Here is a 25542-nt window from a genome sequence, read left to right on the forward strand (position 1 = left end):
GCAGTGTGCCGGCCGGGCTGGACAAAAGCCAGGGAAGCCGGCCCGGGGCGGGGGCGAGCTCGGCCTGGCGCCCCCCCCCGGCTCGGAGGCTCCCTTCAGCCTCTTCCCCGTGGTTCTCGCCGCCCCTTCGGCTGGCCGAGTCTTCGCCGCGTGGGTGGCCGCGCCTGACTCACCGGCGGCCCCGAGGCCCGCGCTCACCCCGGCCCCGAGGCGGTTTTAGTGGGGGTGTGGCCCCCCCACGCGAGGGATTCTGGGAGCCCCGGTGAGAGGGGCCCCCAAAGGCGGGTGAGCAGCCCCCCGACCTCCCCATCGCGGGGAACAGCGGGAAGAGGAAACGCCCCTGCTTCGCTGCCGTGCCCTGGGACAAGACGGTTCTCTCTGGGTTCTCACAGTAACGGTGGGAGGCAGGGGATACCGGCAGCTCCGGGCCCAGGGTCACACACGTGTTCCAGCCTGGGCGCTATCCACAGCGGGCCCGCCCCCAAAGCGGCTGCACACAGAAAGCACCTAATCACTGCACGCTCATTGCCTCCGTCAGAAGAGGGCTTTGGGGAGGGAGGCCGGAGAGGATGGGAGCCTGTCCCGGCCGGGAGGGCGGCCCCGACCCCCGACGGACCCTCATCCGGTACGGACAGGGGGAAACTGAGGCCAGAAAGGAGCAAAGCCGGGATGCATGCTCCTCCCACCGGAAGCTGGCCACCCGCAGCGCGAAGGCCCCACCCCCACGCCTCGCGCACGCGCACTCCGCAGCTGCCCCCCCCGGGGGCGTGGGTACGGACACGTGACCCACCTCTTACCACAGCTCCCCTCTCGTTCCCCCTCCCCCCGTCCTCGCTGCGTGCGCTGCCCGGGGCTGCTCCGGGCCGGACCCTGCTAGGTGTCGGGGACCGCGGGAAGTCGGGGCTAAGGCCGCCGCTGCTAACGTCGCCCACGCCGCCGGTAGGTCGGGTCGGAGCGCGGCAGTGGGACGGAGGCGGCGCCGTCTGCCTGCGTCAGAAAGGCCCCCGGCCCCCCTGTGCCCCCGGGCTCCGGGCGGGCCGCTCCCCCCCGCCGCCCCCCGGCCTCGGCGGCCTCCCCGTAAGGGGGGGCTCGGTCCCTGGCAGCTCCGCCTCCGGGCTCCCCCCGCCTGGCCCGGCCCCGTAGTGCGGATAGTGGGGGGATGTAACGGGACCTCTGGCCGCGGGGGGGGCGGGGGGGGGGCTCCGGGACCGGCTTTGCGCCGTCTTAGTTTCCCGGGCGGGGGCCCTCCCGCCCCGGGGAGGGAAGGTCACGCCCCTCGGCGCCCTGGGGGGCCGCCGTGGGGCTTCCTCTGCTAACTCGCGCCCCCATTGCGCCGCCCCGCCTGCCCAGCGCAGCAGAAGCGGCCCCGAGTGACCCTTCCCCGGGGAGGAAGAGCGGCCGGGCCTGGGGCAGCGGGAGGTGGCGGGGCCCAAGGCCACGGAGAGTGGCCGCTGCGGGCGGCGGGGATCCGAGTTGGGGGGGGCGGGGGAAGGGGACGATTCACTGCACGCAAGGCAAATGTCTGGGGTTGGGTTTGAGCTTTTGTGCTCCTGACTCCGAGGCGGAAGCTCCAAGCACAGCATCTATCTCTGGGCTTGTTAGGAAGCAGCTGCCTTCAGATTCACTCTGAGACTTAGCAGCTGAGTGCCCTTACGCAACTCGTTCAACCTCACCAAGATCCAGTTTCCTTATGTGCAAAAGGGGCGCATTGGTCCGGCCCTCTGGGCAGGCCCCACGGCCCGGCTAAGTGCCACTGGCTGTTTCTCGGAGCGCCGCACTTTGTCTTGCTCCTTCCTTCTTTGGGAGCCCAGGTTAACGCAGCGTTAGATCAGGGCCGAGTGGCACTGGGAGTGGATGGACGCCCATCCTCCTGCAAGTTCCGCCCCTCATAATATAGCCCAGGCCTCTTTGGGCTTCTGTATCATTATGTTGGCTTGGGTTGTGGTAGCTTTGCTTGGACCCTGGTGGGCTTGAGGAGATCCCGAGAAGGGGCAGCCAGGCTGGGACGGGCTGGAGTGGATATGTGAGCCGGCGGTGGAGGGGGCAGGACTTGGATTAGTTTGGTTCTGCTTGATCTCTGAGGGCTGGACCAGAAGGGACTGGGGGAAGGCTGCCCATTTTAAGGATTTAACCCGGGTGTGATGAAGATGTGAGGTCCTGAATAGAACAGAATACCTTCAAAGGTAGTGAGCTAGCTCTCCATCTTTGGAGCTCTTCAGGCGGAGGTTAGATGCCCACTTGGTGGGGATCTCTCTCAGAAGTGAGCTGGCCTCGGAGACTCCTGAGATCCTCCCCTCTGCTCAGATCTTTTGCTGGCTTTGAGGCTTCATCATATTAAAGGCAGCAAGGTGGTTCAGTGGACAGAGTGCCAGGTCAGGAGTTAAAAAGGCCTGAGTTCAAATCCAGTCTGACACTAGTTCTGTGATTTTGGACAAGTCATTTGAGTTGTCTCAGTTTCTTTAACTATAAAATGGGAATAATAGTACCTACCTCTTAGCATAATTGTGCAGACAAATGTGATGATAATTGTAGAGCAGTGGCATAGAGTAAGCTCCATAATGTAAATGTTAGCTACTCTTCAGGGTCCTTGTCTGTTATATTAGAGGCAGCTAGTGAGGGAAAGAAAAGAGCTCGGAGCCTGATGTGAGAAGTTCATTTCCAGCCTCAGATACTTGGGCTGATCACTCAATCTCTGTTTGCTTCTTTAACTGTAAAAAATAATTACTTATCTCATAAGCTTGTTGTCAGGACCACAGAAGATAGTTATATTAATATATTATTATATTATAATGATAAGTTTCTTGGCACATAGTAGGTGCTGTAAAAATACTCCCTGTAGCCATGCAGTGGTCCCCAAGTCACGCAGGCCATGTCTCAGGCCAGTCCAGCTGCTTCTGGCCTGGTTGGGTATTCAGCTCTTGGGCGTGGCACCTTATGATCCCTGATGGGGTCTCTTGCTTTCCTTCCAGAGAGACGCAGCTGAAGGACCCAGGCCATCGCCTCCAGCCATGGCTTGTGAGGCCGGGCCGAAGGCGACCGACAGCACCTTCTCGTCTGACAGGCACGCTCAGATCATCCTGGCCCAGATTAACGAGATGCGGAGTGGGCAGGATTTCTGTGACGTGCAGCTGCAGGTGGGAGAGGCCGAGTTCCGTGTGCATCGGCTGGTGCTGGCTGCCAGCAGCCCCTACTTTGCAGCCCTCTTCACTGGGGGAATGAAGGAGTCCTGCAAGGACGAGGTGCAGATCCTGGGCATTGAAGCAGGAATTTTCCAGACTCTTCTAGATTTCATCTATACAGGTAGCCCTCCCCACATCCCACCCAGCCAGCCCCCACGGCCCCCACTGCCCTGGAGATTGGGCAGCTTACAGGCTGGAATGCCAAGAGTGCTGCAGGTATTTCTCTGCCGCCTTCCTCACCCTTTATAGGGTGTTTTTGAGGAAAAGGGCTGCAGTGATAAGTGATATCCCTTGGATAAGACACCAGGGAAGGTCAAGGTCTAAGACTAGCTGGACGCTTTCTGTCCCCTCTGAGGGACTACAAATACTTGGAGTCTTTGACTGAAGCTGGAAGGGATGTGTTCCTAAGGTCCTACAGGCCTTTGGTGAGGGATAGACAGGGGACTGCCCTTGGCTTCCCTTTCAGCTTCCTCACTTTCATCTCAAGGCCTGTGAGATCTGGTGGTTGACAGAGATCTGGAAACAAGGAGGTTACTTTGTCAGAAATGCTGATTGCATCCTGGAGGGTAGGGCCTGAAGGTCTTTGGGCCTTTGGTTTCTGCTCAGCTTCTCAAGAGATGTTTTCTCAGTGCCATCTCCTGCTTTGTCCCAAACATCCCTCAGTTTCCCTCTTCAGCTATTACAGATTCAGGAATTTTTATTTATTTTTAATTTCTATTTTTTTTCCAATATAAAAAAATAAAGTTAATATTTGTTTTTAAATATTGGCTGAAAAGAGCCTGAAATTTTCTATAGAGGACTATTTTAATTTAGTAGAACTATTCTAATACAATTCTCACCAATTTTAAAATCATAAATAAGAAGGAAGTGCTTGCAACCCTTTTCAGATTTGAAATTTATCATTTCTCTCAAAAGGCTGGATTCCATTGGATAAACAATACAGATCTGGATCACATAATGGACAACAAAGGTTTCAAACAGTGGAAGCTAACTAATACCTAGTGAATCTATTTATATACGTGTTCACACTAATAGTTGAGCAAAAGCTTTATTAAATTATTAAGTTTATTAACCTGCTAACACAAGAAACCCATTTAAAATAATTAAATGTTTCACAAGTTTTAACTTTACTTTCAAACTGACTGAATTTCAGTTGAAATGACATTTTAACTGTACACAATCATGGGAATTTTTTTTTTTTTTTTGCTTTTGAAGATTCTTTATTCTTGCAGAGTACATAAATTCTACTTGTATAATTTGTTGTTTTAAAAGTTATGGATGTTATTCTTTTGTTCAATCTGAGAGCGATTTGTAGCAAATATTTTTAAGAATAGAGAACACCCCCCCTTGTTTCCTGTAAGCAAGTTCTTTATCTAGAGAAATCTGACAGCAATTAAATTCTGGCATTTTTCAGCTACTGGATGAACAAGATGCTGAAAGCCATTGCTATTCAGCATACTGGTACATAGGGACTCTTTTGTTCACCGATTCTGGCATTCTTCCAAAATATTCCCCACAGTCCAGTTTTATTTTTGTCCAAGAGGCTAGAAGCCAAGGATCAGATGTATTCACAGGTACACGTAAGCAGCAAGGTGACTATCAGTAGGCTCTGAAAGTTGAAAGTGACAGACATGGTGAGACCTCTGATACCCCGGCCATACCACCCCATGGGGCAGCGGGCGGAAGGCGAACTGCCTTTTTTAAGGAAACTGCCCTGCCTTCCTCCTTGTAGCTTGTGCTTCTTTAGGTCCGCTTTAGGGCCGGCCTGCCCTTTGCAGCCTGTCTGATGGTGTTTGCATGCTGAGTGCGCGGGCATCTGCTTGGTGCCAGCAGTTTCCCTTACTGTTGTGCCCCAGTCTTCTGAATATCACGCCCTTTTCCACCTCTACACGTTCTCTCCTTTGCACTTGCAGTAATTCTGCTCTTCAGGGAATAAGTCAAACATTTCCTGAGGACCTGCTATGTGCCAGGCACCGAGTTAAAACACTTGGGATACAAAAAGGAAAAAGCAACTCACCACATGCTGGGGAGGACAGGCAGACAGGCTCGTATACAACGAGCCATGCCCTGGATAAACAGGAAAGTGCCACAGTTAGGAGAGAGAAGGCTGCTTTTAAAAATCCAAGAGCCAGTCTTTCTTTAACCTCAGACTCTTGGGCAGTCAATCCTGCCTTCTAGGGACCCATCCTAGATGGCCAGAGAGCACGTTGTCCTGGGCCTGTTCCCCCTTTCTCAAAGTTCCCTAGACTTCGACACTCCTCAGTCAGTTCCTGAGCCTTAAATGTCTGTCATGTGCCAGGCCCTGTGCTAAGTCTTGGGGACACAAAGCAAAGGTGCTCCCTGCCCTCCAGGAGCTCCCATTTTAATGGTGTGAGAGGCCGTTTCCTGACCCTGAAGGCCTCACCTTGGGCATGAGACCTCCATCCCCCAGGGCCGTGCTCCCCATGAGTCTCTGGAGCCTGAGGAGCAGCGGGCCTGGCTGGGCTTGGTGTGCAGAGCATCCTCCTCCTGCTAAAGCCCCTTTGGCGTCCTCCCATCCTCCAGGTGTGGTGAACATAGGGGTGAACAATGTTCAGGAGCTGATTGTGGCCGCTGACATGCTGCAGCTGACTGAGGTGGTCGACCTGTGCTGTGAGTTTCTGAAGGGCCAGGTGGAGCCCTCCAACTGCATCGGCATCTTCCAGTTCTCAGAGCAGATCGCCTGCCATGACCTCCGGGAGTTCACGGAGAACTACATCCACGTGCACTTCTTGGAGGTGAGCGGCGGGGAAGAGTTTTTGGCTCTGACCAAGGATCAGCTGATTAAGATTTTGCGAAGCGAGGAGCTGAGCATTGAAGATGAGTACCAGGTATTCTTGGCTGCCATGCAGTGGCTTCTGAAGGACCTGGGCAGGAGGAAGAAGCATGTGGTGGAAGTGCTGGAGCCCGTCCGATTCCCCCTGCTGCCTTCCCAAAGGCTAGTCAAGTACATAGAAGGTAAGAGAGGGAGGCTGGGATTGACCTCAGGGTCACGGTGGAGGATGCAGGGGCCAGATTGGCTTGTGAGAAAGGAAGCCAGAGCCCACCTGTCAGATCCATGAAGCATCTGCTCCTTGCAGAGCCCCTGCTATGTCCTGCCCCGGGGCAGACCATCCATGCAGCTGTCACTGGCTCTTCCAGGGGAGCAGGGTCTCCGGGGGCCTCTTGTTTTAGGGCCTGATTGGTGTCTGAAGGGAGCACCGGGCTCTGTGTAGGAGCAACCTGGTGGAGAGGGCACAGAGCTACCTCAAGATATGCAAGTCCCAGACTCCAGCCCCTTCCTGGCCAGGTGGCCCTCGCAGGGCATCCACTTCCAGCCATCTCGAATCCAAGACGGCTCTGAGCCAAGCTGTAGAGAAAATGCTGCCCTGCCCTTGGGAGGGCATTCTCTCTTCTGGGACTTTTGTATACTAGTGAAATCCTGGTCCCAGCCCAACCCAGCTCCACCCCCTTCATTACAAAATATATCCAGCCTGACACAGGAGCTGATGTTATTGGTGGGGTGGATACATAGATTTATAATTTTTTCCAGTCAGAAAAAAAAAAAAATTCTTTTTTCCCTTGCAACCCAAGTTGAGAATAAAAGAAAAAAATTTCTATTACAAAACTATTAAGCAAAACAAATTTCAGCATTGGTCACAAGAGTGAGTGAATGTGTGTGTGTGTGTGCGTGTGTGCGTGCGAGTGTTTTCTCTTTTTTGACCAGTTTTGATAAGAGTGATGAATGAGGTTCTCCTGTCAGCCACTGCTCTCGCTCCCACCTTTTTATATAGAATCCTCAGGTCCTAGCAGAATGCTCCTGGGCCTTTTCTAGTTATATTCCCTCTATGACCTCTAATAATAGGAATCAGAGGTACACATATATCATCTCCTTCTGTTTGAATGTAAGCAATGTATCCTTTTTTTTAGTCCTTTACTTTTGTTCATTTATGCTTCTTTTTATGTTTCTCTTAATTCCTGTGTTTGTACTTCAAAACTGATCTTTTCATCAGGAATGTTTGGAAATCCTTGGAATTATTTCATTAAAGGTCTAACTTTTTTCTTCTTGTAGCATTATACTTAGTTTTGCTGGATAAGTTGTTGTAGAATGAGTCCATATGCTTTGCCTTCCGGATTAAAAGTTCCATGCTCCTTCATGGTAGTAGTGACCCTGCATTCTGTGTGTTCCTGACTGGCTCCTTCTACTTGAATTCTTTCTAACTGTTTACAGTATTTTTTCTTTGACCTAAAAGATCTTGAGTTTTGTCTATAATGTTCATGGGAGCTTTCATTTTGGAGTTTCTTTTAGGAGGTGACAGGTTCTTTCTATTTCTTCTTTGCCCTCTGATTCTTGGATATCTCTGGGCAGTTTGCTTTTTTAAGATTTCTTGAAATATAGTATCCAGGTTCTTTTTTTTTTTTTTTTTTTTTTGATCATGGTGATCATGCAGTCCAGTGAGTCTTACATTTTTTCTCTTTGATTAGTTTCCTAAGTAACTTTCTTATGACATGTCTTATGTTTTCTTTTCTTTTTTTTTTTTCAACCTTTTGATTTTAATATTTCTTGTTGTCTCAGGGAATTCTCTTAGGTACATTTGAATTTTTAGGAAGTTTGTTGCTTGGACAGGTTTTATAGTTCTTGTGCTAAGATAATAATTTCCTTTCTAGTCCTTTCTTCCGTAACTTCTTTCCTTTTGTTCATTATTTTTTTCCAATTTTTTCCTCTCATTTCATGGATAAATTTTTTAAAACTTTTTTTAAATCTTCCTTTATAAAACTCTTTGAGAAAGTTTGTACCTAAGCTTGTTTTTTTTTCCCTGAGGCATTATTCGAAGGTGATTTGGAGTCATTTGTGACGACCCCACTAGCACCCAGGATACCTTAGAATCAGCTGGAGTCAGGATAAGCAAAAGTCCTTAGTGCTTTATTTCTTTAGTCCTTTATTCTTGGGGTAGAAGTGAACAGGATAGAAGCAGAATCTCCGTGACCACCTTCTTCCTCGTCTACTGCCAAAGTAACTCTGGCTTGTCTTACTCCACCCCTTAGTCCTTCCTACAATTCTCTGTATATACCAATCATTGAGCCAGCACAGGATAGTGGGAAGGGTCATTTTCCAAGCATATGCCCATAGAGTATTATCCAATCGGTAGTTAGCTTCAAGTGCTAGGCTCTCCTGACCTTAGTGCATTGACTCAAAAGTTTCAGCCCTCTATAGTCTTTCTCTTTCTGGATTGGTGCTTTGAGGGTCTCTTGACTCAGTAATAGCTTTTTATGGTGGGATTCTTTTTTGTTTGCTCATTCTTCCAGGATACCTCATGACTTGGGACTTGATGTTAGGTCTGGGCCTTGCCACACTTCTAGAAAGTTGAGTTGGTCCTGTTGCTGCTTTCCTGAAGTATTGAGGGTTGTGTTATTCCAGGTTCTAATACTGGGGACCCATAAGCTTCCAATGCTTCTAACATGGGCTGATCCAGGGCAACATCTGATCTCTGTCCTCCCTCCTAACTCCCTGATCTCTGCAAGTTCCTGATCTTGGTGTGGGTCTGAGCAAGGATAATCTGCTTCTGGAATTAGGCTTCCCTTTGTGTGGGATTTCTGCTCTGGTTATTTGTCTGCAGGCTTCATATTGGGTTACAAGCTGGAACCAAGACCTGATTTCATAAGTGGCAACCAGGGATCTCCCTACATCTTGTTTCTGAACATTCTTCTCAGTATACAGCCCAGTTTGAGGCCCTGGGCTGCCCTTCCCTGGAAACACCATCCTCGTGCCCTCCTCATTCCAACCCGAATCTGTGACGCACAAATGAATAGTGGACAACAAAGCTGGCAGTTGTCAGCTGTTTCCACTGTCTGTAGGAAGTCTTGATGCTTCTTTATGGATTGTCTCCGGGTGCTGCCTTTCCCTTGAGCTAGAGGCCAGCCCATCCTCAGGGTCCAATGACTTTCTGCATATAACCCTGGGATAACTTGGGCTAGATAAGGGACTCCCAGATTTCTTGTTCTTGAATGTCCCCATGAGAATGCAGTCTGGTGCATTTCAGTTCCATTTGGTGGAAGAGATTGTTGGGAGTGGGGCAGGTGAGGGGAGAGAACTCACCTTCAGGTATATTGACTATACCTGAAGGCACTGTACTCTGCTCCTCCTTTGGGTATATTTTTTATGGTGGTTCCTTTTTTTCCTTGGATCTGACACTGTTCAGTACTTGTGACCATCCTGTATCAACCTCTGTGTTTGTACAGTATACCCCGAGTGAAAGGAAGCCTTTGGGGATTCTACAGGTCTGCTCACTGTCGGCTACCAGGAAAAGTGGGTCACACAGACGCACAGCTGAGGGCTAGGGTCAGGCTACATGGGGAGGGAGGAGGAGAAAAGGGAGTAGGGGAGGAAGAGAGGGAAGGAGAAAGGAAGAAGAGGAGATGGGAAGATGGAGGAGGAGGAAGAGGGGGGAGCAGGAAGGAGGGATAAGAAGAAGAGATGGAGGGGGAGCAGGAAGGAGGGAGGAGAGGAGGAAAAGGAGAAGCTGGAAGGAGGAGATAGAGGAGAAGGGAGGGAGGAGCAGGAGGAGGGACAAGAAGAGGACATTGCATGGGAACCTTGGAGGGAGCAGCGCTGGGGCTGGTGTCTGCTCCCCCCTTTGACTCACAGTGCTCATGGCTATCATCCAGGTCAGATATCTTTCTTTGCACTGACCAGGGCCTTCAGGGATCCTTCCTGGCTTCCCCTTCTTTTCCTCAATGATCCGCCTCCTCTTGTTATACATATTTAACCTCAGAACAGGGAGAGAAGAACTATGCAAATTAAATTTTCACCCAGATCAGGTCCCACCCCACTCCCCACCCACTCCTGGATTTCTTTTTCTCTTCCTCTCTGCTTCCCAGCCTCCCTGGCTTCCTTAAAGTTTAAAGTCCCAGGTAAAATTTCCCAAGCCCTCCTGATGCTCACTGGGGCCTCCCCTCCATCATTTCCAGGCTAGCTTCTGTGGCTTGTCGTCTATCCCTGAGGCTCAGCTCATTGCACTCTCTTTGGGTCCATCCCCAGGACTTAGCACGTGGTCAGGGCTCGCCAGGGCCTAGTGGGCCGGGGCTGAGATAGTCTCTTTTCTCTTCCCCCAGGCGTCCCTGACTTCAGCCTCCGAGTGGCCCTGCAGACGCTATTGAAAGAGTACTGTGAGATGGGCAAGACCCCCAAGGAGAACAGGTTCTGCAGTTTTCTGCAGACCTCCAAGGTGCGGCCTCGAAAGAAAGCAAGGAAGTACCTGTATGCCGTCGGTGAGCCTCTCCGCATCCTTCGCACAAGGGCTATCTCTGGTAGCAGACCAAAGCCTCCTACCCTTCTGTCCTCAGAGGGGAGAGGCTGGACCGTCTCCCACCCTGGACAGACAGGCAGGGGCAGCTCACCATCCTGAGTCACCCCCAGGAGAGAGGGAGATCCCTGTTTGGCAGTGGGAACCCGGGGCTTATTGATCCCAGTTTAGACACTGGACAAAGGCTTCTCTTAAAGCCAGAAGATGCCGACTTTTGTAGAAACGTGGGAGAAACCAGGCTTGTCATTGGTGAACCGTATCCAAGTGGGACTCAGCCTGCAGTGGCTGGCCTGATGGCCTTGGCTGCTGATGTAATTAGTCGAGGAAACAGTCAGAATGGCCCCCAGAGTAAGCCACCAGAGCTGCTTTCTCCCCGGCCCACCCTGCCTGACCAGGCTGCATCTGGGCCTTGTTCTCGGCCAAGGGAGGCTCACTGGCGTCCCTGCTCTCCTTTCCCTAGGTGGATACACCCGCCTGCAGGGGGGCCGATGGAGTGACAGCAGAGCCCTCAGCTGTGTGGAGCGCTTTGATACTTTCAGCCAGTACTGGACCACAGTGTCTTCCCTCCACCAGGCCCGCAGTGGCTTGGGAGTAGCGGTAGTTGGAGGGATGATCTACGCCATTGGAGGTAACAGGGGGCAGCGCAAGCCAATCAGAGGGAGCTGGGTGTCTGATGCCAGAGGCCCAACACGTAGGCTCCGGGGAAAATCCATCTATGGGGCGTGGGCGCAGAGGAGGAGGGTCGGCTAGCACATGGGGATGTTTGTTACAGGCTAGCCGAATGACTTCTCATTTTTCTGTATTTTTGTTTTTTAAATGCATCTTAATTTGTGCTTTGTGTTCTATAGCACACACATATCCCAGTGTAGTAGACTCAGCCTCCTTGGAATGGACCCTTACTCAGAATTTAGCCTCTCATGTGGCTGTGGAAGGAAGCTCAGGTTGGGGCAGGCCCCGAATCTAGGAGGTAGTGACCTGGCATGAGGGCTCAGGCCCTGGGAAGGCTACAGCTTGCAGCCGAGGCTGGCTGAGCATCTGTGCCGCCCCTCTGACGTCCCCTCCTCAGTTGGAGTTTCCTGGCTTCTTGGCCAGGTTTAACTCACTGGTGGCTGACTGGGCCCTGCCCACCTTTCTGCCATCCTCAGCAGGCAACAGGCACAATGTCCTGCAGGCAGACTTTTATCAGCTCAGCAGGACTGATGAAAGTTTGGGCTCTGTTGGCAGGGCTTTCAGGACCCCAGGGTCCCATGACAGGGAGAGGGGTCAGACATACAAATGCAGGCTCTATCTTGGTGCTGTTCCTAACTGGTCACTGAGTCTTTCACTGTTGATCATCACACATTCTTGCTGTTACCGTGTACAGTGTATTCCTGGTCCCGCTTGTTTCACTCGGCATTAGTTTGTGTAAATCTTTCCAAGCCTTTCTATAATCATCTTGTTCATCATTTTTATAGAACAATAATGTTCCATTACATTCATATACCATAACTTATTCAGCCATCCTCCAATTAATGGGCATCTTCTCATTTTCCAATTCTTTGCTATCACAAAAAGAGCCACTACAAACATTTGCACAAGTGGGACCTTTTCCCTCTTTTATGATCTCTTTGGATTACAGACTCACTAGTGACACTGCTACATCAAAGAGTTTATACAATTTTATAGCCCTTTGGGCATAAAAACCAACCTTTTAGCCAACCCTGTATATCTGTTGGTGACTGTCCTGGCCCCAAAAGCTGGGAAGCGAATCTTTCAGTATTTCTTCCATTGGGTCTTCAGAGAGACCTTGACAAACAAGGTTTTGTAGGACTGGTTGCTTTGACTGCTTCAGTTGGCTTGCATCCCTCATCTCCAGCCAAACGGCTCAGCCCTCTATCTCTCTGCTATTAGAAGAATTCAAAACTGCTTTCGCATCTTCCAGAGGCAGCCTTGATTGCTCTGGGACAAGCTGATGGAGGTTGCCTCCTGGAACATTCCTACAGACTCTTCCCCCGGGGCCCCTTAGGCCAGATTGTTCAGCCCCAAGGTCTAGGTTTGCTAGCTTGTGTTCCTGTTCCAGGAACTATTCTCCCACTCCTGGCCTTGACTTTTCCACCCTATGTTGTCCAGAATGTGTGTCCACATAGGATCCTTGGGGGCAGGGAATCTGTTGTGTATTGTCATTATGTTCTGGTACCTAGGCACCTCATGTGCTTGTGGGAGAGGATTGAGTTGAACACCAAGAAGTCATCTTTCCTCCACCAGATGATTGGTCTCTTGAGGGCAGAAACTGTGTCCCTCTTCTGCTGTGTCCCCCTCTATGCCCGGGATGGGCCTGATGCACGAGTGTAAATTTTTTTTTTTCAGGTATTTTTATTTTTAATTTTTCATAATAATTATAGCTTTTTATTGACAGAACCCATGCCTGGGTAATTTTTTACAACATTATCCCTTGCACTCACTTCTGTTCTGACTTTTCCCCTCCTTGTCTCTTCCCCTTCCCCCAGATGGCAGGCAGTCTTATACATGTTAAATGTCACAATATATCCTAGATACAATATAGGTGTGCAGAACTGAACAGTTCTCTTGTTACAGGCATAAATTCTTGATTGATTCCTTTCTGTGACCTGCCAGGCATTTAACTATAGTAGATTTCATTTCCCAGCCTGGGGAATTTTTTTTTTCTATGTATTGGGTATTTTATTATTTTTTATTATGAGAATTGTTTACACAAAGCTCCAAGGGAAGCTCTAAAGCAGTCTTCTTGGCTTTGTGTTTTTAACTTTAATGAGAGGATCTTTCCAGATTCTGTCAGTGGTTTGTGGGGTGCATGCTCAGCCCTGGCCAGAACAGGCTGAGCTGAGGCAGGAGAGGGGCGCTGCCACTGGCCGTGGGAATCAGTAGGGCTCAGTCTGTCTGCCGACGTCTTGCTCTCTATCTCCTAAAGGAGAAAAGGATTCAATGATCTTTGACTGCACGGAGCGCTATGACCCAGTCACAAAACAGTGGACGACTGTGGCTTCCATGAACCAGCCCCGCTGTGGCCTGGGAGTGTGCGTGTCTTACGGGGCTATCTATGCTCTGGGTAAGTAACTATGTGTGGTCACTGTGAAGTGGGCGTCTCACTTCTCTGGTCCCTGGGGAGAGGCTCTTCAAAGGGTAATTTCTTTCACCTCCAGATTTCCCGAGGTTGCAACTCAGGGAGCAGGGAGAGGGCAGGATGCTCAATGTCTCTAGTCCAGTGGCTGCATCTTGGAGCAGTGCAGGGAACCAATCAAGTCCATGGTTTTGCTGCTCCTAATTAGGTCCCTAACTGCCAGACCACTTATCAAAGAGCACATGGTAGTTTATACTAAAGGGACATGAAATATTTCTCCACTTGGGGGGATGGTGGGGTTAGAAGCCCCTTAAGTGGCTGCCTGCTCTTAATCATAAATGACATTTATAATTAACAGCATCTACACATAAATAACACTAAAGTCATGTGAACAGTTAAATTTCTTGCCTATTTTAAATATAACTCCCTCCCCCAATACTAAAAGTAGGGAACACACTTTGAAAACAGTGGTACTTGACAAACTTTTGAGGATGCAAAATGAGCCAGAATTAATGAACTCTGACTTGATTGGAATTCACTAAAAAGTATTTTTTGAAAGGGAAGGCTTTCTTTTAATGGCATCACTTCCCTCCCTCATCTGACACGTTGGACATGGCTGCCCAGTCATGGAGACAGGAACTCCCTGAAGATGACATCTTCTACACTAGAGTCTAGACTGCATTCTGCAGGGGGTCAAGGAGTACTGACTTATCTCTTAACTAACTACAGGATGAAAGACTTGTGTTTGTTGGAGGAATTTCAAGTTGTGAGAACTGGCTGGAGAAGCTTGGGGCTGGGGTCAGGGGCCCTTCTCTGTAGGGTAAAAACTTAAGGAGCAGCCACACTCCAGGCAGTATTTAGGAAACAATGAGAGAACGTATTTAATAGGTTTTATTGAATTTAAAATTGAGGTTTTTTAAAACTATGCGCAGTCCAAATATTCTTTCATAAAGACCAATTTTGAGAGCAAAATGTGCAAGTAGCTAGAGTGGTCAGGATCCCCAAAGTTAGCAGTTTCAGAGTTCTGTTTTAAAAGGCAGTGATTTTGAAAGTCTACTTTGCCCACATCAGTCTTGCTTATTTAATATTAACTCAATGCACAACTTTATTAAGATCTCTTAAGTCTCCATTCCCTCTATTCCTTGTGTCCTGGGGGTTGGGGAGCTGGGCCGACGCCCACAGTCCCCCAGCCAGAACAGGCAAAGGCAGGGCTAAGCCCAGCCTTTGTGAGGAGCCCCTTCCCCCTGGCCCAACCAGTTGCCCCTGGGCTGGCCTGGTTCAGGTTGGGGCCCTTGCATGGTTTCTACCAAGGTGCTAGCTTTTTTTTTTTTGGTTGCAGGGGGATGGGTTGGAGCCGAGATAGGAAACTCCATTGAACGATTTGATCCTGAGGAAAATACCTGGGAAATCGTGGGCAGCATGGACGTGCCTCGCTACTACTTTGGCTGTTGTGAGATCCAAGGTAAGAGAAGGAAAATGGCGGCAGAGGAGGAGACCCCCAGGGAGATCCACCATGCACAGCCGAGGCCGAAGGCTGGGTGTCTCTCTCCATCTTTTCTGCCTCAGTTTCCTCATCTGTAAACAGGGTTGATAACATCAGCACCTTCTCCCCTTCACCCACCTATCCCCTCCCCCCCAGGCCGTTGTAGAATACATATTTTAAAGCATTTAGCACAGAGCTGGCACAGTAGGTGTGGTGGAGTATGACTGCACACTGAAACGGGAGACGCTGGAAAGATAGGCCTGACGTGCTGTGGGTCAAAGCCAACAGGAGACCCAGTGAGGACCAGCATGGGGGCCTGAGAGGGGACTGAGGGTAATGAGAGCTGGTGAAACTTGCCCAAGATTTGGGCCCCAAAGGCAGAAAAGTGGGGATATCTACGGCCGCACGGGGCTGAATCCCTCAGTGCTTCTTTACTGTTTTACTCTGCCCTTGGGGGCAGGGACAGAAGGCACCCATAAGGCTTAGCAAAAGAAGGAAATCTTCATGGCTTATTTCTTCTTTTGAACTTGAAATGGGGACTGAGCCAGCTGTGCCCTCCTGCCTCTGCAGTCCTCCTTGCCCCATAAGCTTCAAGGTTGTGGCTTTCTTGATGTTGAGCCCTCCTTGTGCTCTGGTGTTGGAAAGGGCATCTTCTGTGCCCACAGGCTTGATCTATGTGGTTGGTGGTATTAGCACCGAGGGCGTGGAGCTCTCCTCGGTCGAAGTCTATAACCCAGTCTCCAAGAGCTGGTCCACGCTCCCTCCCATGGGCACCAGGAGAGCCTACCTGGGCGTGGCTGCCCTCAACGACTGCATCTACTCAATTGGAGGGTGGAACGAGACCGAGGATACGCTGCCCACTGTGGAAAAGTACTCCTTTGAGGAGGTACGGAGCACAATCTGGGGCTTGGGAGGGGGCTGAGAAGGCCTAAATGAGAGTCCTCCTGTAGAATCTGCCCTGCCGAAGGTCATCATTGCACAAGCAGCTGGATGGAAGGAGGGAACGTGGATTTGGGCTATGGAGAAGCTGTATGGGTTTTTTTTTTTCCCATATGGAAAGTTGCCCTTTGAAGATGTCTACAATTCCTAAGCCCGGTTATGGTCTACTGTCCCTGGCACTGGCTGTCCCTTAAAAGAGAGGGGGAGGTGATTTGGGGACATCTCAAACCTAAAACTCCCCCTCACCCATGAAGTCGTCCTCTCAATGTCAGAATTTCTCTTCTCTACCTGCACAGCCAGTGAGTTTCTCAGATTGTGTTCCAGGCCTGTTGGTTTAGGCTTTGGTGAGCTAGCCCTGTTGACTTCCTTTTCAGGAGTCTCTGGGGCTGGGGTCCTGTGGATTCTCAGCTCTCCAGAACTTGACTTACCTTTGGACTCAGCCCTGAGCAGCAGCTGGCTTTGCCCATGGTAGTCACGGGGCACAGGGATGTTTACCCAGCTGGGTGCCAGGAGCCTTGTCTTTGTTGGCCTGTGTGCCAGCAACACACTGGGTCGATATTTAGGCCTCTTTAGGCCTCGGGGGGGGGGGGGGGGGGGGGGGGGGGGAGCTTCTCTTGGTTCACTACCACCTGCCAGTACTGTCTTGCAGTATTTAACATCTCCCTCGTCCCCACTGTCAGTCTCTTGCTTGGCTCAGCTGCTAATCTGGATGTTTCTCCTGCTTTTCTTTCCTGACCAGGAGAGGTGGGTTGAAGTTGCATCTATGAAAGTGCCCCGAGCTGGTGTGTGCGTGGTGGCCATAAATGGGCTTCTCTATGTTTCCGGAGGCCGGTCTCCCAGCCACGATTTCTCGGCCCCAGTCACCTTGGACTCAGTGGAAGTGTACAACCCTCACTCTGACACATGGACTGAAATCGGTAACATGATCACCAGTCGGTGTGAAGGGGGTGTGGCAGTGCTATGACAGGTAGCAGGACAACCTGGGGTCGTGGAAGAGGATGCTGGGGCCTGGGGCAGGACTGGAGGGAGAGGAAGGCCCGAGATCCGAGTGCAGAGAGGGCTGAGGAGCAGCCTGGAGCACTGCTGCTGAGGGTGATAGGGGCCTAGCATGGCTCCTGCAAAGCCCACCCTCTCAGAGGTCCTTGTCAGCCATTCCCACTGTCCTTATGGGTCCTGCCTGGGGCTTTTTCTGTGCAGTCTAAGAACCCCTTCACAAAATTCTGTTCCCCTGCAATGAAAACTATACCTGCCCCACCTTGGAAAACCAGGGGAAAAACTGCCTGGGCCTTAATGCCAGGTAGTGGCTTTCGCTGGCACCAGATTTATGGGGAGAAACTGGTGGAAAATGGAGACAATCCTGTTAAGGAGCTCATAGCAAACTTTTGGTCTGCTGGTTTTTGCTTGGCACCCATGTTTAGAGATTCCACTCCAGCCTTCTGAAATGGAGGCCCTGGGCAGCTGCCCCAGCCCTAGCCTGCCAGAGGAGTGTTCACCCACAGATCATGCCTGCTTAGCTTTTAGGGAAGGCTGAAACCTCAGGCCTCCATCCTGCTCCTACTTCAGCTGTTCCTGAAAGTTTCCACTCTGCTTGCCCATCATTCTGGGAAGCTCCCTTAAAAGCACTGCTTCTGAAGGGCTGCCCAGCTTCCTCACGGCCCCATCCTCTTATACATTCACTCCCAGACCTTTGGCTAAGGGTGGAATCATGGGATGGAAGGCTCAGGCTGGGGCTGCTGTTTTGCATTTGCTTTGTCTTTGCCAGCTTCACCTCCCCTGTTCTCAAGGGCCCAGTACACACTGGATCCCCAAGATGTGAATAGAGCACTTTTGCAGCTTTTTTCATTTCCTACTGTGGCATATTAGGGCCAAAAGCTTCCTTAGTAAACCTTGGCAGAGACACTTTTGGGGTAGAAATGCCAGTAGGTCGCTGCTTCCTCCTCTGGAGATTGTGACATTGATTGATTGAAGGCACCTGCCTAGTAGGGTTGTTGTGAGCATCCAGTGCATCCATCTGTGTGTAAAAGCATTGCAAACTCCGTTCTTCTCCGCTTCCAAATAAACACTGGAAAGGCTTGCTTGCAGCAGTAGTTCTGTCTTTTGTGGGCGGGGGTTAGAAGTCAAGGCCTATCCTCCCTTGGCACACCACTCAGCATGGGAAAAGCCTGAATCATCGGGAGGCTGGCCCAGAAGTCCCCACAAGGGGTTGTTACCCTGAGATTTGGCAGGCTAGGTTTTTCAAGGTGGCACCTAGTGCCTGTTCCAGCCCTCCTCTCTGCTCTCCTAGTCCAAGCCAGTTCTTGCCTTAGTTCTTCCTTCCGTCTCAGTACACTTCGGCCTCCGCCATGGAGGACTGTGTTGGGAGCAGGCGGGGGTCATCAGGGTTTGGCCTGACAGTCTTGCCTCAAAACAAAGGTCAAGAGAACAATGGAGCCTTTTAATTAAAACAATATATTGATAAAATGAGTATGTGATGTTTCTTCCTTTGTGATATAGATTCTATCTCTACATCATTTCTTCTTAACCCCAATATTGAATTCAGTCCTTGCAACCATCCTGGCCATTCCCTTTCCTGGAATTAGGCCTCCTGTGCCACTAAGAGAGCAAGGGTGTTAAGGCCTCCTGTGGCAGTCATGGTCTCTTTGATGCTGTGGCCTTCTGACAGAAGGAAGGAAGTTCAGATCAAGCACCTAGCTCTCTGACCAGGCAAGATCAACCAAAGGGCAAGTCCAGAAGCAACCTAAGGAAACATCAATCTTAGATGCTAGCACGAAACCAGGGTGCTTTCTCTCAAGAGTATAGAAGATGATCTCCAAGGAGACACAGTGCCCTTGCCAAAGGATGCTGCTTTGTGGTTTTTTATTAGAACTTTTAAAAACACATAACAATTCACTCAAATAACAGAAATTAGGAGCCTATAGACAGACACACAGGCCAATTCTGTGGGCCAGAGGCTCAGGCTACTACAATAAAAGGACATGATTTCCAGAGCAGGGCAATCGTTAGATGCAGGAATTACACAGAGAAAACAAGAAGCTTCTGAGCATGGGGAAGGAGTTAATACCTTGCCTGCTCACAATTTGCCAGGAGAGTGAGCTTTACCCGGCTTACTGCCAGTCTCTGGAAACAAATCTTTAATTATCAAAGTGGCTATAAATGAGAAAAATGCTACAAGAGTCACTACTATTCTCATGGCTTTGAACCAGTTGGGGTATTGGGGCAAGAGGAAGACTTCACTGTGCAATGATATCCCAAAGCCCAAGATCAGCAAGACAAGGGCCTCAGGGAGTCCCTCAGATATAAGGAAGGCATACCATGAAAACACCAGGGGGATTCCACTGCAGGCTAAGTTCCTGAAGTCGGGCTTGGCTGGGCTATCTTCTGTCAGGGTAAATCCCCACCTGGCCCCCCCCAGGAAAGAAAGGAAGCTGGCTCCATAGGCCATCTGGGTAAATGCCAAAAGGGGTACATAGGACTTAATGGCCATCATGACCAGGGGAGGAGCCACAAAGGGGACCAAGCCAGTCAAAGCAACCCACAGGGCTGGCTTCGGGGTGTCCTGCAGGTAGGTAAGAGTGAGGGGGGGCCGCGAGGGAAACATGGGCGCCTTCTTCTTGAAGCAGCAGCTTGATGTACGATAGTTCCTGACCCCATCCTCAGCCTGCCAACTGGATGTGAGGAGCCCCGGGGTCACCCACACAGTGGGGCTACCTGCCACGCGGGGAGTCTTGAGGACCTGCAAGAAAAGGAAGGACCCTTAGCCAGGCCTGCGGCCATGTGGGAAGCTGCCCACCAGCAGACCACTTGGGGGCGACCCCAACCGAGACCCCCGCTTCAGAGCCCTGGGCCTCTAGTCAGGAAGACTCGAGTTCAAATTTAGTCTCAGTCATTTCCTAACCGTGTGACTCCGGCAAGTCCATCTGTTGGCTCTCAGCAGGGCCAGGAGATCATCATATACTTCAACAACTCTATATGATGACAAATTCTGATGGACCTGGCCATCCTCAGCAAGGAGATGAACCAAATCAGCTCCAATGGGGCAGTAACGAACTGAACCTGCTACACCAGGGAAAGACCTCTGGGAGATGACTAAGAACCGTCACATTGAATTCCCAATCCCTCTATTTTTGTCCGCCTGCATTTTGGATTTCCTTCACGGGCTAATTGTACTTTTTGTACAGCAAAATAACGGCTTGGTCATGTATTAAAAAAAAGTCTGTGGCCTCAGTTTCCTCATCTGTTCAATAGGCACAATATTGGCACCTTCCAGTCGGAGCTGTTGGGAAGATCAAATAAGATGCTGTCTGTAGAGCGCGTAGCAAACGTTCAAAAATCAGGTCCCGGCGGTGCCGACCCGCAGAATTCGCGCCCAGGCTGACCCCTCCGAAGGGAGGCCGCGGGTCTAGTCTTCCCTTCCCCCAGCCCCGAGCCGAGCGCATAGGGACCCCCACCTCGGATAGAGAGGGAGGCTTTCCTCACGTCCCCTGCGCCAGGCCCCGCCCTCCCCCGGGAGCGGTCCCAGCCAGTGCCCGCGCTGCGTGGGCGGACAGTGAAGGCTTACCAGGGAAGAAGCCCGAGAGCAGCCACGGAGAAGGCGGAGCATGGCAGCGGCGGCTGCGAGAGAGGAGCGAGCCGCTTCCGGTTCCGGCGCACAGCGGAAAACAGTGCGAATAGAAACTCGGGCCGCGCCTCAGGGTTCCCAATTCAGCTTCCGGGAACGTTGGGCTTCAGTTCTGGTTGCTGTTTCCCAAGGGCGGAACTTGAATGGGAGGGGCGGAGTCTGGGTAATCCGGAAAAGACTCGACGAGCTTGTGACCCGGCTCAGTAGCCCAGAACTCACAACCCTGCTTTCAATGAGTTTACATTTCAGCAGCATTTGGGAAATGGGGACTCACTGCAATTCCCAGTCTTGAGTGAACTAAGTGCCTTCCCCCGGTTTCGCATTCGTCAGTGCGCATGCGCGACTTGAGAACTACAAGTCCCGAAAGGCAGTGCGGCAGCGTTCCGCGAACGCCACGGAAGTAGGGACCAGAGGCGGAAGACAGTTTGCGGAGGGCGCATGTGCAGGGATGCGAGCGCATGCGCACAGCCGGCGCCGAGAGCCTCTCTAGTATTCCCCTCCCCCAGCCTCATCTCGCGCACAAGCGCGCGAGCCTCGGTCCTCACGCAGCGCGAGGAGGCGGTGGTGGCGGCGGCGGGGGGCGGAGTCGGCCAGAGCGAGGCGGGCGCAGGAAGAGCCGCGGTGGTGCTGACTGTTTCTGCGCGGACACAGACACGGACGCGGACACGGACCCGGGACCTGGCCCGGAGGAACAGAGGACTCAGGCCGCCCCAGTCGTCGCGCGCCGCCAAGTGAGACTCGAAGCGCGGGGCCCGAGGCAGCACCAACGGGCGGCGGGAGTTGGCGGGGGGTGGGGGGGAGGCGGGAGGAGACGTTGGGCCGAGCGCGGCGGTTGGGGGAGGAGCCCTTGGCCCCGCCCCCTAAGCGCGCCTCCGCGTCGGGGCCGCGCGCCTCGGCCGCCATTTTGGGCAGAGCTTTGTTGTGGTTGTGAGGCGGCCGGCGGCTGGGGCGACGCGGGGCCCGGTGAGTCGGAAGGCGGGCGAGGGTGGGGCGGGGCGAGACCCTTGGCATCCAGGAGGCTCCGCCTGAGACGGGCGGGGGCGGCCCCCCATGGGCCCGGTCCCGGGGTGATCGGAGGGAGGGGGCGCGTGTGGAAGCCTCCCCTCCCCCCTCGGACCCGAGCTTGGAGGGGTGCGGAGCCGCGGAGCGGCGGGCGACGACCTTGGTCCGGACCTGGGGGATGGGGGGACAAAGTCCAGCTGTAGTCTGAGCCGGCCGCGGGGGCAGGGGCGGGGTCTCCCCGGCCGGCGCTGTTGAGGGGAAATCCCGAGACTTGGGGGCCGGGCCGGGGGGCGGCTCCCCTGTCATCTGGTGCCTTTCTCGCGCCCGGGGCCCTAGTCAGCTGTCAACCTGCACGCATTAAGTGCCTACTGTGTGTAAGGCTGGAAGGGTTTGGGGGGGCTCCCGGGTCTGGGTTCGAGTCGTGATGGGAGGGAGCATCCCTTCTGGAGATCTCGGAAGCGTCGAGGCCAGTCTGTAGGCGACCCCAGCACCTGACGACCAGGCGGTGACAAGCTGGGGGGGAGGCACTGAGGCAGTGACCTCAGGGAGGACACCTCCCATGGGAAAGGAGGAGTACTCTGGACAGAAAAGAATAACTTAGTGGTGGGCATTTTTGTCAGAGTTGTAGGTATGCGTACATTATTCGAGGATTCGTTAGAAAAGTTTTAAGCAATTGGTAAACTAATTTGACATTAATATTATTGCTAAGTTGATTGAATATAGTGATAATATGGTGTTTTCCAAGTCCTTACACTTCCTAATTTTCAAATTTCCTAAGTTACAAAATTGAAATAACTTTTTATTTTAGTTAAGGAAATGTGAACTTTCTCAGCTTCTCTATGGTCAATTTTTTCCTCAAAAATTTGCACTTTTTAGTTTCTTATAGTAAAATACCAGATATACTCAAATATGCTTGTTGGAATCAAAGGCTGAGAACAGGTGGTTTTGCCTTGAGAGTCAAAATGTTCAAGAAAATGGAAGTGAAAATAATCTACAGTAGGAAAGTCTTTAGCACCTTCATTTAGTTGCTTCTGTTTAAGCTTGTCTCTGGCACATAGTGTGTGCTTAATAAATGTTTATTGACTCACTGAAAATGATCATTTCAAAATCTCTAATATTACCTCATGGTGGGTGAAAGAGATTGAAAGTAGACAGTGGTAAATATGCTCCCTGTTTGTATATACTAGCTTTCAGGGTCAGCAGGCTAAAAATAGTTGATAAGAGTACTTACCTTTACTGAATGGTTTTCTTATTTTGAGGGCTGGGTTTGCTATTCCTTTGCGGAGCAACTGCTATAAAACCATCATTTGCTATTTAATTCCTGTCATTAAACTGTTGCTTTGAAACACAGTAAAATCCACATGCAGTGAATGTCCTTTCCGTAGTTATCCAATAGGGATATCTGCTTTTATCCAAGATCTTCATGCACATAGTAATTTGAACTCCACAGCTCTGGAAAGGGGTTGCTCAAGGTATTATTTTCATAGATTTTTTTCCTGATGAGGAAAACTGAGGCACAGCTAGGTCACATATTTTTTGACTGGGGTCAAACCGTTGATAAATGTCAGAAACAATATTTGATCCTCCTTAGTCTGGTATATACATCTGGTATATACACTCTAAACTTCCCTCTTTTTATTAGTAAAATGAGGCTTGTTTGGAGTAAACTCATTCTGCTCAGGCTCTCTGTGTATGAGTAATATTTGTAATTGGAATATACCTGTTGCTTAGAAAATGTATGCAAACTCCCATTGAAGTGGTGCTCTTCTCACATCCTAGTGAATTGTAGCTAGTCACAGAAGTCTTTTTATTCCATTTGAAAGATGAGGATACTGGGATCCAAAGAGATTGAGTGACTTTCTTGGTGTCTCAAAGTTCTGGCATAATATTTGTTTATCAGATGAGGAAGAATCAGTGAACTTTACAAGAGCACAAGCCTTATGAGAAGACCTGGGTTGGAACCTCTGTTCTAGATAAATCATAGGATTTAGAGTTAAGACGTGAACTAGACATGTTTTGTGTTATTTATCTAGTTTTAAAAACTTTTTTCTCCCATTAGCAAATATTTACCATGGGGTGGGGGGTGGGGTTCCTTTTTATAGGTGGGAAAATTGAGGCAGGGTGGAGTCCCTGGGTAAATACTAGGTAGAGCCACAGGCCTGGAGCCCTTTCGCCTTGCTAGAAACTCCTCCTCCTCCTATCCTTTGAAAATGGGAGTGATCCAAATCCCAGAATTGGAATTCCTCCCTCTACCCCCTACTAGGCATCTTGGTCTTACCTTGACCAAAACAGAATTGACCAAGTCTAAGGTGTCTCCACCCTTTGCATGGAAACTTTTAGAGAAAGATAATGCACTGCTCTCTGAGACTGCCAGTCCAAGCTTGTGTACCTCTGGATTGCTCTGATTGGTAAGTGAATTTTTCTTTGGCTCATTCTTCTATAGAACTCAGGTCTTCTGGGTCTTTGGAGCAAGTCATTGGAGCTCCACTTTTAATCAGTTATAAAATGAGATGGTTAGACTAGAAAAAAATAGTGGAATTTTACAATTGGAAGGGAACAGGCTTTGTTCAGGGCAGAGTGCAGAGAGATTATTGCCTCCCTAGTCCTTGACACTGTCCCCAGTCACACCAGCTTTTTTTTTTTTTTTTTTTTAAACTGCTATTTCACAATGTTGACTTACATGGGCACTGATAGCCTACTGAGACCCTTGGATCTTTTTTAGATGAGCTGCTGTCTAGCTACTCTTCCTTTATAAATGTGAACATGATTTCCTGGACCTATAAGTTTATTTCTTTTCAGTTACATCTTACTAAGTTTAGTCCTGGATTCTAGCCAGCTGGGTAGTGCAGTGGATAGAATGCTAAGCCTGTAGTCAGAAAGACCCGAGTTTAAATCTGGCCTCAGATAACTTGCTGGCTGTGGGACCTTGAGCAAAATTCCTTAATCCTGTTTGGCTCAGTTTCCTTATCTGTAAAATGAGCTGTAGGAGGAAATGGTAAAAAATAATAATAATAAAAAGACAAAACAAAAAACAAACCTTTAATATCTATACCAAAAAAATCCTAAATGGGTCACCAAAAATTGGACAAGACTGAACAACTAGCCTTTTTTTTTTTTTTTTTTTAATCTTTTGCTTTTGTCATCCAATGGGTTAGCTATACCACCTGTGCCTTTGTACAAGTATTGATAGAGATATTAAGAAGCTTGGGGGTTAGAAGAGATCTCTAGGATATACTACTATTACCACCACCACCACTACTAGTATTTTGAATTTATATAGCATTTTAAAGTTTTCAAACTGCTTAACAAATATTTTATCATAATTATCCTGGAGGAGGGAGGGAGGAGGTGTATACTGTTTTTCATCTTACAGAAGAGGGTACTGAGGCAGCCAGATGAAGTGAATTTGCCCAGAGTCACCCAGCTAATAGGTAGGATTTGGATTACTTTGTCCATTGTACCATCTAGTTGCCTCAGAGACCTCCTTTTATTTGACAATACATGATATGATATGTTTACATACAAATTACATATATTTTGAATTTAATATTAAAATTGATTTCTCCATAGATAGTAGAACAGTTTGTTATACAAGTTGATTTTTCATTTTAAGTATATATTAAATTTGATGTTGTTGTGCATTTTTAACAAAATTCTTTAGTGACTTTTTAAGAGGGATGTGACTAGGCAGTTGGGATTAAGTAACTTGCCTAGGGGCATATAATCAGTAAGTGTTAAATGTCTGAGGTCAAATTTGAACTCGGGGTCCTCCTGACTCCCGGGATTGTGCTTTATCCACTAAGCCAACTAGCTGCCACCAATAACTCTTTTTAAGAATAATATTGCCCATCCCCCTGCTTGCCATTGAAAAGGAAAATCAAGACTTGGCACCATGCATCAATCACCATGTATCATGCTTGGAGGAGAGTTATTAAGAAGGTAAC

At 50.0% G+C, this 25542-nt stretch overlaps 3 protein-coding genes and 1 pseudogene across 6 annotated transcripts in view; 2 read left to right on the forward strand and 2 right to left on the reverse strand.

The window, feature by feature from the left end:
• The first annotated feature begins 753 nt into the window (after positions 1-753).
• On the forward strand, positions 754-18059 carry IPP (intracisternal A particle-promoted polypeptide). Its single transcript, XM_031969201.1, has 9 exons — positions 754-939; positions 2970-3300; positions 5724-6155; positions 10290-10445; positions 10941-11108; positions 13407-13544; positions 14896-15018; positions 15705-15925; positions 16718-18059. The coding sequence occupies exons 2-9, from the start codon at positions 3009-3011 to the stop codon at positions 16940-16942; spliced, it is 1755 nt and encodes a 584-aa protein (XP_031825061.1). The 5' UTR covers positions 754-939; positions 2970-3008; the 3' UTR covers positions 16943-18059.
• On the reverse strand, positions 4448-4889 carry LOC111720322 (annotated as a pseudogene).
• Positions 17829-20646, reverse strand: TMEM69 (transmembrane protein 69). The gene is made up of 2 exons (XM_003767188.4): positions 20537-20646; positions 17829-19711 (listed from the first exon to the last, which is right to left on the reverse strand). Exons 1-2 carry the CDS (start codon positions 20576-20578, stop codon positions 19049-19051), a joined length of 705 nt encoding a protein of 234 aa, XP_003767236.1. The 5' UTR covers positions 20579-20646; the 3' UTR covers positions 17829-19048.
• Positions 20647-21248: 602 nt separating this feature from the next.
• GPBP1L1 (GC-rich promoter binding protein 1 like 1) overlaps positions 21249-25542 on the forward strand; it is a 68380-nt gene continuing 64086 nt past the window's right edge. For 3 of the 4 annotated variants that reach the window (XM_031969202.1, XM_031969207.1, XM_031969206.1), the window contains exon 1: positions 21249-21327. The gene's annotated coding sequence lies outside the window, so the exon portion shown is untranslated. Of the gene's footprint in view, positions 21328-21469; positions 21560-25542 lie in introns of those variants that run through there. The other variant, XM_031969203.1, reaches the window with a different exon arrangement.

The sequence above is a fragment of the Sarcophilus harrisii genome, chromosome 4, assembly GCF_902635505.1.
Source record: "Sarcophilus harrisii chromosome 4, mSarHar1.11, whole genome shotgun sequence".
NCBI lineage: Eukaryota > Metazoa > Chordata > Mammalia > Dasyuromorphia > Dasyuridae > Sarcophilus > Sarcophilus harrisii.